The 14,527-nt window shown below is 39.7% G+C and overlaps 1 protein-coding gene across 9 annotated transcripts in view; it reads left to right on the forward strand.

The window, feature by feature from the left end:
- Positions 1–14,527, forward strand: part of VWA3B (von Willebrand factor A domain containing 3B) — a 246,473-nt gene that overhangs the window by 22,619 nt on the left and 209,327 nt on the right. For 8 of the 9 annotated variants that reach the window (XR_012379855.1, XR_012379857.1, XR_012379860.1 and 5 more), the window contains 2 exons: positions 9,741–9,835; positions 12,079–12,329. Coding sequence is in view for 3 of the 9 variants with exons in the window: in XM_073897813.1 (XP_073753914.1) it covers positions 9,741–9,835; positions 12,079–12,329 (346 nt within the window). In the remaining 6 variants the exon portion in view is untranslated. The remainder of the gene's footprint in view (positions 1–9,740; positions 9,836–12,078; positions 12,330–14,527) is intronic. The other variant, XR_012379859.1, reaches the window with a different exon arrangement.

The raw sequence follows: 14,527 nt of genomic DNA on the forward strand, positions 1-14,527 counted from the left end.
GTGTGTGTGTGTGTGTGTGTGTGTGTGTGTGTGTGTGTGTGTGTGTGACATCTTCTTTATCCATTCATCTGTCAGTGGACATCTTGGCTCTTTCCACAGTTTGGCTATTGTGGACATTGCAGCTATAAACATCGGGGTGCATGTACCCCTTTGGATCCCTACGTTTATATCTTTGGGGGAAATACCCAGTAGTGCAATTCCTAGGTCATACGGTAGCTCTATTTTCAACTTTTTGAGGACCCTCCATACTGTTTTCCAGAGTGACTGCACAGCTTGCAGTCCCACCAACAGTGTAGGAGGGTTCCCCTTTCTCCGCATCCCTGCCAACCTCTGTCTTTTCCTGACTTGTTAATTTTAGCCATTCTGACGGGTGTGAGGTGGTATCTCATTGAGGTTTTGATTTGGATTTCCCTGATGCCGAGCGATGTTGAGCACTTTTTCATGTGTCTGTTGGCCATTTGGATGTCTTCTTTGGAAAAATGTCTGTTCATGTCTTCTGCCCATTTCATGATTGGATTATTTGTTCTTTGGGTGTTGAGTTTGATAAGTTCTTTATAGATTTTGGATACTAGCCCTTTATCTGATATGTCATTTGCAACTATCTTCTCCCATTCTGTTGGTTGTCTTTTGGTTTTGTGCACTGTTTCTTTTGCTGTGCAAAAGCTTTTAATCTTGATGAAATCCCAATAGTTCATTTTTGCCCTTGCTTCCCTTGCCTTTGGCGATGTTTCTAGGAAGAAGTTGCTGTGGCTGAAGTCAAAGAGGTTGCTGCCTGTGTTCTCCTTTAGGATTTTGATGGACTCCTGTCTCACGTTGAGGTCTTTTAACCATTTGGAGTCTATTTTTGTGTGTGGTGTAAGGAAATGGTCTAGTGTAAATCTTCTGCATGTGGCTGTCCAATTTTCCCCACACCATTTGTTGAAGAGACTGTCTTTTTTCCATTGGACATTCTTTCCTGCTTTGTCAAAGATTAGTTGACCGTAGAGTTGAGGGTCCATTTCTGGGCTCTCGATTCTGTTCCATTGATCAATGTGTCTGTTTTTGTGCCAGCACCATACTGTCTTGATGATGACAGGTTTGTAATAGAGCTGGAAGTCAGGAATTGTGATGCCGCCAGCTTTGCTTTTCTTTTTCAACATTCCTCTGGCTGTTCGGGGTCTCTTCTGGTTCCATACAAGTTTTAGGATTATTTGTTCCATTTCTTTGAAAAAGGTGGATGGTATTTTGATGGGGATTGCATTGAATGTGTAGATTGCTCTAGGTAGCATTGACATCTTCACAATGTTTGTTCTTCCAATCCATGAGCATGGAACGTTTTTCCATTTCTTTGTGTCTTCCTCAATTTCTTTCATGAGTATTTTATAGTTTTCTGAGTACAGATCCTTTGCCTCTTTGGTTCGATTTAGTCCTATGTATCTTATGGTTTTGGGTGCCATTGTAAATGGGATCGACTCCTTTATTTCTCTCTCTTCTGTCTTGTTGTTGGTGTATAGGAATGCCACTGATTTCCCTGCATTGATTTTATATCCTGCCACTTTACTGAATTCTTGTATGAGTTCTAGGAGTTTTGGGGTGGAGTCTTTTGGGTTTTCCACATAAAGTATCCTATCATCTGCAAAGAGTGAGAGTTTGACTTCTTCTTTGCCGATTTGGATGCCTTTTCTTTCTTTTTGTTGTCTGATTGCTGTGGCTAGGACTTCTAATACTATGTTGAATAGCAGTGGTGAGAGTGGACATCCCTGCCACGTTCCTGACCTTAGGGGGAAAGTTCTCAGTTTCTCCCCATTGAGAATGATATTCACTGTAGGTTTTTCATAGATGGCTTTTATGATATTGAGGTATGTACCCTCTATCCCTATACTCTGAAGAGTTTTGATCAAGAAAGGATGCTGTACTTTGTCAAATGCTTTTTCTGCATCTATTGAGAGGATCATATGATTCTTGTTCTTTCTCTTGTTAATGTATTGTATCATGTTGATTGATTTGCGAATGTTGAACCAGCCTTGCAGCCCAGGGATAAATCCCACTTGGTCATGGTGAATAATCTTTTTAATATACTGTTGGATCCTATTGGCTAGTATTTTGGTGAGAATTTTTGCATCCATGTTCATCAAGAATATTGGTCTGTAATTCTCCTTTTTGATGGGGTCTTTGTCTGGTTTGGGGATCAAGGTAATGCTGGCCTCATAAAACGAGTTTGGAAGTTTTCCTTCCATTTCTATTTTTGAACAGTTTCAGAAGAATAGGTATTAATTCTTCTTTAAATGTTTGGTAGAATTCCCTGGGAAGCCATCTGGCCCTGGGCTTTTGTTTGTTGGGAGATTTTGGATGACTGCTTCAATTTCCTTAGTGGTTATAGGTCTCTTCAGGTTTTCTATTTCTTCCTGGTTCAGTTTTGGTAGTTGATATATCTCTAGGAATGCATCCATTTCTTCCAGGTTATCTAATTTGCTGGCATAGAGTTGCTTATAATATGTTCTTATAATTGTTTGTATTTTTTTGGTGTTGGTTGTGATCTCTCCTCTTCCATTCATGATTTTGTTGATTTGGGTCATTTCTCTTTTCTTTTTGATAAGTCAGGCCAGTGGTTTATCAATTTGTTAATTATTTCAAAGAACCAGCTCCTAGTTTCATTGATCTGTTCTACTGTTCTTTTGTTTTCTATTTCATTGATTTCTGCTCTGATCTTTATTATTTCTCTTCTCCTGCTGGGTTTAGGCTTTATTTGCTGTTTTTTTCTCTAGCTCCTTTAGGTGTAGGGTTAGGTTGTGTATTTGAGACCTTTCTGGTTTTTTGAGAAAGGCTTGTATTGCTATATACTTTCCTCTCAGGACTGCCTTTGCTGCATCCCAAGGATTTTGAAAAGTTGTGTTTTCATTTTCATTTGTTTCCATGAATTTTTTTAATTCTTCTTTAATTTCCTGATTGACCCATTCATTCTTTAGTAGGATGCTCTTTAGCCTCCATGTATTTGAGTTCTTTCCAACTTTCCTCTTGTGATTGAGTTCTAGTTTCAAAGCACTGTGGTCTGAAAATATGCAGGGAATAATCCCCTCTTTTGGTACCAGTTGAGACCTGATTTGTGACCTAGGATGTGATCTGTTCTGGAGAACGTTCCATGGGCACTAGAGAAGAATGTGTATTCCATTGCTTTGGGATGGAATGTTCTGAATATGTCTGTGAAGTCCATTTGGTCCAGTGTGTCATTTAAAGTCTTTATTCCCTTGTTGATCTTTTGCTTAGATGATCTGTCCATTTCAGTGAAGGGAGTGTTAAAATCCCCCACTATTATTGTATTCTTGTCAATGTGTTTCTTTGCTTTTGTTATTAATTGCCTTATATAATTGGCTGCTCCCGTGTTAGGGGCATAGATATTTACAATTGTTAGATCTTCTTGTTGGATAGACCCTTTAAGTAGGATATAGTGTCCTTCCTCATCGCTTATTACAGTCTTTGTTTTAAAATCTAATTTGTCTGATAGAAAGTTTGCCACCTCAGCTTTCTTTTGGTGTCCATTAGCATGGTAAATGGTTTTCCACCCCCTCACTTTCAATCTGGGGGTGTTTTTGGGTCTAAAATGAGTCTCTTGCAGACAGCATATCGATGGGTCTTGTTTTTTAATCCAATCTGATAGCCTGTGTCTTTTGATTGGGGCATTTAGCCCATTTACATTCAGGGTAATTATTGAAAGGTATGAATTTAGTGCCATTGTATTGCCTGTAAGGTGACTGTTACTGTATATTGTCTGTGTTCCTTTCTGAACTATGCTGCTTTAGGCTCTCTCTTTGCTTAGAGGACCCCTTTCAATATTTCTTGGAGGGCTGGTTTCGTGTTTGCAAATTCCTTTAGTTTTTGTTTGTCCTGGAAGGTTTTTATCTCTCCTTCTATTTTCAGTGAGAGCCTAGCTGGATATAATATTCTTGGCTGCATATTTTTCTCGTTTAGTGTTCTGAAGATCTCATGCCAGTCCTTTCTGGCCTGCTCTGTCTCTGTGGATAGGTCTGTTGCCAATCTAATATTTCTACCATTGTAGGTTACATATGTCTTCTCCCTAGCTGCTTTCAGGATTTTCTCTTTGTCTCTGAGACTCGTAAGTTTTACTATTAGGTGTCGGGGTGTTGACCTATTTTTATTGATTTTGAGAGGGGTTCTCTGTGCCTCCTGGATTTTGAGTTTCCTTCCTCACATTAGGGAAGTTCTCTACTATAATTTGCTCCAGTATACCTTCTGCCCCTCTCTCTCTTTCTTCTTCTTCTGGGATCCCAGTTATTCTAATGTTGTTTCATCTTACCGTATCGCTTATCTCTCGAATTCTGCCCTCGTGATCCTCTAGTTGTTTCTCTGTCTTTTTCTCAGCCTCTTTATTTTCCATCATTTGGTCCTCTATATCGCTGATTCTCTCTTCTGCCTCATTTACCCTAGCAGTTAGTGCCCCCATTTTTGATTGCACCTCATTAATAGCCTTTTTGATTTCGACTTGGTTAGATTTTAGTTCTTTTATTTCTCCAGAAAGGGTTTCTCTAATAACTTCCACGCTTTTTTCAAGCCCAGCTAGTATCTTTAAAGTCATGATTCTGAACTCTAGGTCCGACATCGTACTAATGTCCGTATTGAGTAGGTCCCTGGCTGACGGTACTATCTCTTGTTCTTTTTGCTGAGGTGATTTTTTTCGTCTTGTCATTTGTCCAGAGGAGAATAGATGAATGAGAGAACAAAATGCTAACAGGTTAACAACGTCCCCTGCAAATATACTCTATACAAATCAGAAAAGTCCTGAAACCAGGGGAAAAGAAAGGGAAAGAAAGAAGAAAGAGAAAAGAAAGAAAAAAAAACAAAAAGAAAAAGATAAAAACAAAAACAGAACAATACAAAAAAACCAATATGATCAAATATGATCAGGCTAGTGCATAGATCAGTGCCACACACTAGATTTTGCGTGTATTTTGGTCTGTTAGAAAAAAGTGCCTCCTAAAATTTTAAAGGAAGAAAGACTTATGTATGTACAAAATAAGGGTTGATACAATGAAGGGATGGAAGATGACTGTAAAGATGAAAATTATAAAAGATTTTATAAAAGGAATTGATAAGAAGTTGTTTGAAAAAAGAAAGAAGAAGATTTAAAAAAGAAAAAGGGAGAGAATGTGATCAGGCAGGAGACTAGAACAAAGCCATACACTAATGATTTAGGGTATATTTTGATCTGTTAGAAGAAACTGTATCTCAAAATTTTAAAGAGAGAACAACTTTATATATATACCAAAAATAAGGGTAACTACTATGAAGGGATAAAATATGACTCTAAAAATGAAAAATAAAAACTTTTTTTAAAAAAAGGGATTGATAAGATGTTGGTTGAAAAAGGGAAAAAGAGGGCGCCTGGATGGCTCAGTTGGTTAAGCGACTGCCTTCGGCTCAGGTCATGATCCTGGAGTCCCGGGATCGAGTCCCACATCCGGCTCCCTGCTCAGCGGGGAGTCTGCTTCTCCCTCTGACCTTCCCCCCTCTCATGTGCTCTCTCTCTCTGTCATTCTCGCTCTCTCAAATAAATAAATAAAATCTTTAAAAAAAAAGAAAAAGGGAAAAAGAAAAATTAAAAAAACAGTTAAAAAAATTAACTTTGAAAAACTAATGAATCATGGTAAAAAAAGCCATGAATTCTATGTGCAGCATTCCCCTAGCGCTGGAGTTCTCCTGTTCTCCTTGATCGGTAAACTTGGTCTTGGCTTGCTGGCTGTTCATGCTGATCTTCTGGGGAGGGGCCTTTTGCCGTGGTTCCCAAATGTCTTTGCGGAGGCAGAATTGCCCTGCCCTTGCCCGGCCAGGCTAAGCAATCTGCTCAGGTTTGCTCTCGGGAGCTTTTGTTCCCTGTAAGCTTTCCGTACAGCGTTGGAGAACGAGAGTGAAAATGGCGGCCTCCCAATCTCCGCCCGGAGGAGCCGAGAACTCGGGGCCCCTCTCCTCAGTGTGCCCCCAGAGAAAAGCAGTCACTCCCGTCTCCCTGGTCTCTGGCTGCACTCCGTGCTCTCCCGGCCTGTGACCGAGTGTTTCTATCTCTGGCACTCGACCCCGTGTGGTCTCCAAATCCAGCAGATCCCTGCGGTGCGCTCCCGTGCTGCTCCTCCCCGGGGAGGAAGCAGAGTCTCCCCGGATCTGCCGCTTGTTGGGTCCCTGCTGGAGGAGCAGTGGCCTGACTGTCCTGCGGATCACAGTTTATGGCAGCCCTGAGCTGAGAGCCCGCGCCTCGGCTCCGTCTCTGCAGCCGGCTTCCCCACTCTGATACCTGGGAGCTCTGCCGCACTCAGGCACCCCTGGTCTTTCTGTGACCCTGAGGGTCCTGAGACCACACTGTCCCGCGAGGTTTCCACCCCCCGCTTAGCCACTGGAGTGACGTCCCTCAGTGGAGCCGGCTTCTAAAAGTTCCGATTTTGTGCTCTGCGGCTCTATCACTTGCCAGAAGCGGCCGACAGAGGCCGCCTCCCCCGCCGTCTATCCTCCCGAATATCACCTTGGATTCACTTCTCCGCACGTCCTACCTTCCAGTAAGTGGTCGCTTCTCTGTTCAGAGAGTTGTTGCTAGTCTCTTCTTCGGTCTCCTGTTGAGTCCGTAGGTGTTCAGAATGGTTTGATCCCTATTCAGCTGAATTCCTGAGACCAGACAAAATCCAGGTCTCCTATTCCTCTGCCATCTTGCTCCCTAACTCAATGCTTTTTTTGTTTTTAATTTTTGTTTCCACATGTTCATTGCTAGTATATAGAAATATGGCTAATTTTTTTATGTTGATCTTCTATCCTGTGACCTTATTGAACTCACTTACTAGTTCTAAGGATTTTTTTGTTGCTTTTGATTCCTTGGGATTTCTTGGTAGACCATCATGTCCTCTCCAGATAGGGAAAGTTTTCACTCTTCCTTTGTGATCTGTATGCCTTGTATTTCCTTGTCTTACCATGTGCTGGCTGGCTAGAACTTTCAGTACCATGTTGAACAGCAATGGTGAGAGTGGACGTCTTTACCTCATCTTCAGGGAAAGTTTCAATCTTTTACCACTAACTATAATGTTAGCTGTAAGTTTTTTATAGAATTAAAAAAAATCAAGTTGAGGAAGGTCCCTTATATTCCTAATGTGCTGAGAAATTTTACCATGAATGGCTATTGAAGTTTTCTGTGTCAATTGAAAGGATCATGAGATTTTTTTTCTTCCCTAGGCTGTTAATTTGGTTGATTATATTGATTGGTTTTTGAATATTGAGCCAATATTGCTAATACATTTTTGCACATGTAATCAAAAAGGATATTAGTCTGTAGTTTTCTCTTTTTTTATACTGCCTTTGTCTGGTTTTGGTATCAGGGTAATATTGGCTTCATAGAATGAGTTGGGAAATGTTCCCTTGTCTTCTGTTTTCTGGAAAATATGTAGAATTTTAATTCTTTCTTTTTTTATTATTATGTTATGTTAATCACCATACATTACATCATTAGTTTTTGATGTGGTGTTCCATGATTCACTGTTTGCATATAACACCCAGTGCTCCATGCAGAACGTGCCCTCTTTAATACCCATTACCTGGGTAACCCATCCTCCCACCCCCCTCCCCTCTAGAACCCTCAGTTTGTTTTTCAGAGTCCATCGTCTCTCATGGTTCATCTCCCCGAATTTTAATTATTTCTTATATGTTTGGTAGAGTTTTCCAGAGAACCTATCCAGGCCTGGGGATTTCTGTTTGAGAAGTTTTTAATTATAAATTCATTTCCTTATTAGGTATGATCTATTTCATATTATGAGAGTTGTGGTAGTTTGTGTTTTTTGTGGAATTCATTCATTTCATCTAAGTTGTGTACTATATGTGTGTGGAGTTGGTTATAGTATTCCATTATTCTTTGATGTCTGAAAGGTCTTTTTTTTTTCTGTTTCATTCCTGATATCAGTAATTCATGTCTTCTCTCCTTTTACTTTTGTCAGTTTTATTAATCTTATTAACATACCAGCTTTTATTTAATTGATATTCTTTATTGCCTTCCTGTGTTCAATTTTCTTGATTTCTGTTTTGGTGTTTATTATGTATTTCCTTCTGCTTACTTTGGATTTGTTTTGCTATTCTTTTTTACTTTCTTCATATGGGAACTTAGATTATTGATTTGTGACTTTTCATTTCTTCTTATATAAGCATTGTTTAAGCTGTGTTCCTCACATTTTTTATAGGTTGTATTATCATTTTCATTCAGTTTAAAGTATTTTTTAAACTTCTGTTGTACTGCCTCTTTGACCCATGGATTTTTCAGAAGCATGTTATTTAGTTTCCAAGAATTTGGACATTTTCTTGTTATCTTTTGGTTACTGATTTCTAGTTTGTTTCCATTGTGGACAGAGAACATACTCTGGTTTTAGTTCTTTTAAATTTTTTGAGTTTTTTTTTTTTTTTAATAGCCATGGATACGATTTTTCTTGGTGTATATTCTGTGCTTGTAAAAGAATGTGTATTCTTCTGTTGTGTAGATTTTTCTATAAATGTCGATTAAACCCTGTTTGTCGATGGTGGTGTTGAGTATCCTTGCTGACTTTTTGTCTAGTTATTCTATCAGTTGTTGAGAGAGCAGTATTGAAATCTCCAGTTAGAGTTGTGAGTTTGTCCTTTTTTCCTTTCATTTCCATCAGTTTTTGCTTAAGATATTTGCAGTTTTTTACTTGGTGCATACACGTTTAGGATTGCTATGTCTTCCTGGTGGGTTGACACTCAAATTTGTATAATGTTCTGCTCTATCCCTAGTAATAGTCTTTGCTCTTTAGTTTACTTTTTTGATATTAATATAGTCAGTCTGCTTTCTTTTTATTTAATACTTAAATGACATCTTTTTTCACTCTTACACTTTTAGTTTATATATGTCTTTATGTGTGAGGCAAGTTTCTTGTAGATACCCTATTGTTGGGTCATTATTTTAAATCCTCTTTGCCAATCACTAATTTTTTCTCTCTTTTTAAATTTATTAGGTTTTTATTTTAATTCCAGTATAGTTAATATACAGTGTTATATTAGTTTCAGATGTACAATATAGTGATTTGATAATTCCATACATTACCCCGTGTTCATCATGACAAGTGCAGTCCTTAATCCCCATCACCTATTTCACCCATTCCCCCACCCACCTACCCTCAGATAATCACCAGTTTGTTCTCTATGGTAAAGAGTCTGTTTTTCAGCTTGTCTCTCCTTTTTTTTTCCTTTGCTCATTTGTTTCTCAAATTCTACATATGAGTGAAATCATACGGCATTCAGCCATAAAAAAAGAATGAAATCTTGCCATTTACAATGGCATGGATGGAGCTAGAGAGTATAATGCTGAGTGAAATAAGTCAGTCAGAGAAAGCCAATCACTATCTTTTAATTGTTTTACTCAGGCCATTTACATTTAATGTAATTATTAATTTGTTAGGGCTTAGACTGTGTATTGCCTTTTTGACCTTTGCCTTAATCACTGTGGACAAAAGAACCAGGAGACCAAGAAACAAACCTTGTTTTTCCTGTCTGTGCATTTGTGCATTAAAGGATTATGCATGTCATAAATGGTTAGCTTATATAATAGCACCTAGAAACACCTCATTATTTAGGACAGAATACCAAGCATCATAGATTTTTGGTGTCACTGGGGATATAATTTGAATGGTGTCAGAGAAGAACATTTTGAAATAAAAATAAGAAACATTGATAATGCACCCTTTTGACTACTTTTATTTATAAAAATGCAGATTATGTGACTTCTCTGGGGAGACTTGTGGCTTCCCGGTATGCTGATGGCCTGTTTCCACAGTTCTACAGACCCGAAGATGGCAGAGTATACAACGTAAGTCGTAAGTCGGAGTTCCCTTGATGGATAGGCCCTATGACATGCTTCTAGGTCTGGGAGTGGCCTCTGTGGAGAGGCGCACACTGCTTCCTATTAATGCAGTGGATCCAAGGCCTTATCAGGGCTGGAGGCTTTCTTGTGACAGTGTGGAGAGTGCTGAAAGTTATGGCTTAGGACCTGGGAAGGGAAGCACTTGACCTGTTAGAGATGAGTGCATGAAGATGTTGATCAGAAAGTAAAAACCTTTGCATATCAGTACCTTGTTTTTCCTTGAAAATAAAGAAGAAAGAGTAGTATGACCAAGGTTAGCAGACAGGCAAGAGCAGCTGCTGACCTGACAAATGCCCTGGGAATAGAGGACTGTTTTTACAGGTAGTCGTGGACAGAGCAAGCGGCACCTGTTACTGGAGTCCTGAATTCCGGCAATTCAATACGTGACTTGTATAACCCCATAATGTGACTGGCCCTGCACATACCCTGGCCCACCACAGGGAGCTCACGAAGATGCATGTCCCATCAAATCACTTTATGGATATTTGTTTGTGTCAGTGTACATCTATGTACCACCTGGACTGTTACTTCTAAATATTGAAAAAGTTTAGGAGTGCCTAGTTGGCTTAGTTGGTAGAGCATGCGACTCTTGATCTCAGGCTTGTAAGTTTAAGCCCCATGTTGGGTGTAGAGATGACTTAAAAATTCAAATCTTAAAAAAAGTTTAAATTACTTTTTGAACTTAGCTTCGTTCTAAGCAATAATATCCATAGAATCTTGAGTTTGGTGTGCTCAATATATTTTTTATCTGAACTACATGGAAATCAGTACAGAACTATTGAAAACATCCATCTTTGCCATCTGATCACCTCCACAGGCCCTGTGACATGATCCCTGGTTCCTGTACTGTGGTAGAAAGTTTAATAAGCGCTGTGGATACTGGTGAGAGATTTAGGAATTTTGCCTTTAGCAGCCATGGAAAGCAATAGGAAGTGGTGCTGGAGCTTGAGGAATAAGCTGGAGAGACATAGGGGATAGAGAAGGAAAGCAGTTTAAGGCAGAGGGAACAGCACGAACCAAGGCATGAAAATGTGGAGTTACGTGGTGTGTTCAGAAAACACATTTTCCTTAACAATTTACGTATTTAGGGGGTGTTCTGAGGGTTGTTAAAGTTAAAAATAAGTACCAGATCTTTCAAACTTTGATTCTTCACAGAAGAGGGCACATTTTTTTCTTACTCCTTTTCTGTCTCTTGCCTCCCTACATCCTGAGAGGCCTTGCACGGTTGTGCTTGATCTGTGTGACTGATGGTTTATTTGTATATATGAGAAATTGCCTGCAAGCCTCTGTCCCCTTTTGGGGACAGCTTCTAGAGGTATTGGTGGCAGCTATGAGTGATCAAGTGATCCAGGTACCGGGGAGCTTGGTCTGAGAGACAAGAGGATACTGGGCACAGGTTATGAGCAGGAGGATGAGTTACTGGGGTGGCATCCCTTAGAAGAAGCCAGGCAGATGTGCTGGCATGTCTAGAAGCATTTTCAGAAATATTTTTAGCATGCTATCCTTAGGAAAACTTCAGTGAGACCTATTTTTTCCCATCTGCCTTTGCTGATCTCTCTGCTACCTAATTCCTTGAAAGTTCTTTTCTTCTACCTAATTCCTTAAAATGTCCCCTGGACATTTGCTGGTGAAGGTAATTCTATAATTATAAAGATAAAATGTAATTTAGAAACACATGTTTTCTAAAAAAGAGTGCTGTATTTTGAATAGATCACATCATCATCATTTCTTCTGTGGGGAATCATCCAAAGGTTTTTTTTAGTTGAAAGATTGGAACACTTCCTCGTGGATTATGTGGGGTTTAGAGGATCATCTACAAAATTGTTATTAATGCCCAGTTCTTAATTTTCTTTTTTTAAAAAAGATTTTATTTATTTATTTGACAGAGAGAGAGAGAGAGAGAGCACAAGTAGGCAGAGCAGCAGCAGAGGGAGAGGGAGAAGCAGGCTCTCTGCTGAGTAGGGAGCCCGATGTCAGAGTCGATCCCAGGACCCTGGGATCATGACCTGAGCCGAAGGCAGATGCTTAACCGACTGAACCACCCAGGCACCTCTAATGCCCAGTTCTTGATAGCAGAGGCCATGGCTCAGTGGGCCCCATTGTTCCTGGCTGCACGATAGTTGAGATGATGTATGTTGGTGTGTTTTTATTGTTTCTTTTTTTTTTTTCCTGCTTTGCTTTTCATTAAGTTGACAGCTAAACCAGAACTGATCTATCAGTTTGTGGAACATTTAACACAAGCTGTGGAGAGTTACAAGCAGCGGATGGACTGGCTCACCAGCAGAAGCCGGCAGATTTTTGGTGTCATCTTGGAACAGTGCATCACCATAGTGCTGGATTTTGGCGGTATGCTGGAGGAGGAGCTTAATCTGTGCCAAGATGCTCTAACAATGGTCCTCCAGGAGCAGGTGGCTCACATAGCCAAGTTTAATATCATATGGTGAGTTCCCTTTGGAAGGGGATATTTCAGTGAAACTTCATAAGTAGTTTTCATTTATTTGGAGTTAAGTAACATATCTTTGGGGAAGGAGGAGGTATTATCTTGTCATTTCCTAGAATGTGTAATTCCAGCAGAAGACCTGCAGTGAAAACTTATATCTGCTTTGCATGTGGCATCTTAGTTTTGAAATTAGAAGACATTTAGGAACACACTTTTCTTCAATGCATGGCAAGATCAAAATATAAGAACAGGAGTTACACTGAATATATACTTAAGGCCATACAAATCTCTTCGGTCATTTTAGATTTTAGCCTGAATAATGAATTCAGCCTTGTCACAGCTATCACTGTTTTTTTCAGACTGAGCTTGTGACTCCCCTGTAAGTTGACCCCCTTAATAGAATAGCAGGTGGCTGGCTTTACAGAATTTCCTGTATTTCAGAGTTTTCACAATCATTTATTTACAGAATCTTGGATTCAAGAGAATTTGGGCTCTAAGGCCAACTTTTCATGTGGAACGGTGGCTGTACTTCCCTGACAGGAAAAATCTGGATGAAGGGGGCATCTACCTAATTGAGTTTTTCTTCTGAAGAAAATATTTTCAGCTGAGCAGATGACATCTTTGGGGATGTTGCCTAATTGTGTTCTATCCCAGATTTTTATTTCTTTCGTAGATATATTACTGAAGGAATCAAGTGTTAAGTCTGCAACGCTTTAGCTTTTTTGGAAACCTATGCTATAGCATTTAGGCCACTCGGCCACATTTCTACCAGAGGGGCCACATAGAGGTGACACAGGTGTGAGGCAGCCTCTGTCTCAGGGTGGTTTATGAGGGACAGCTCAGGCTGGTTCATTAGTCCATGACTCATAGAATTCTTATAATTATGAATGCATATATGATTTATATAATTTGTTCAGTTATAAACACAGATAAATAGATTCAAATGGCTGTTCTTTCTTGGGGGGGATTCCATCACTGCTTTTTAAGTCCGTACTACATGGTTTAATCACATGTTCCCAGGATTTAAAAACTAATGCTTTGCTGAACTCAGTACTTTTTGATCCAGAAGAGGGAACTGATGGGAATTTGGAACAATGAAAACAGTATCTTAAAAGAATTAGAAATAAAATTTTCGAGTGTTAAAATTGTCGCTGATTTACAAATCTTACTGCTGTGAATCCTTATAAATTTACTATTAGTGGAAGATAGTTGTATATAAACCTGCCTGTTTATGAAAATAATTCCCTCAATAATTTTAATGCAGCTGTTAATGTTTACATTTTTGAGATTGTTTAATTCTCCTGTATGCATTGTCTTTCCTAGTCAGTACAGCTTATGGAAGGTAAGGGTGCTTTGGAGACCGATCTTAAACAGCTCGTCTGATGTATTGGTAACTTTTCAAGGGCCAACTTTTCAAGGGCCAACCAACTGTTTTCTCTCCTTCAGCTCTGGTGATGTTAAGTGGCTTGTTGCTTGCCCCTCTGAGACTCAGGGCTGACAGCTAGGTTGCCCACTGCCCAGTGACAGCCCCATGGGATTCTTTTTTTGTTTTGTTTTGTTTTCTTTAAATTTTTTGTTATGTTAATCACCATACATTACATCATTAGTTTGTGATGTAGTGTTCCATGATTCATTGTTTGTGCATAACACCCAGTGCTCCACGCAGAACGTGCCCTCTTTAATACCCATCACCAGGCTAACCCATCCCCCCACCCCCTCCCCCTCTAGAACCTTCAGTTTGTTTTTCAGAGTCCATCGTCTCTCATAGTTGGTCTCCCCATCCGATTTGCCCCCCTTCATTCTTCCCCTCCTGCTATCATCTTCTTCTTTTTTTTCTTAACATATATTGCATTATTTGTTTCAGAGGTACAGATCTGTGATTCAACAGTCTTGCACAATTCACAGCGCTCACCATAGCACATACCTTCCCCAATGTCTATCACCCAGCCACCCAATCCCTCCCACCACACACCCACTCCAGCAACCCTCAGTTTGTTTCCTGAGATTAAGAATTCCTCATATCAGTGAGGTCATATGATACATGTCTTTCTCTGATTGACTTATTTCAGTCAGCATAACACCCTCCGGTTCCAACCATGTCATTGCAAACGGCAAGATCTCATTCCTTTTGATGGCTGCATAATATTCCATTGTGTGTGTGTGTGTGTGTGTGTGTGTGTGTGTGTGTGTGTGTGTGT

This window comes from Callorhinus ursinus, unplaced genomic scaffold (genome assembly GCF_003265705.2).
Source record: "Callorhinus ursinus isolate GAN/ISIS: 27379988/994484 unplaced genomic scaffold, GSC_fseal_2.0 scaffold10, whole genome shotgun sequence".
NCBI lineage: Eukaryota > Metazoa > Chordata > Mammalia > Carnivora > Otariidae > Callorhinus > Callorhinus ursinus.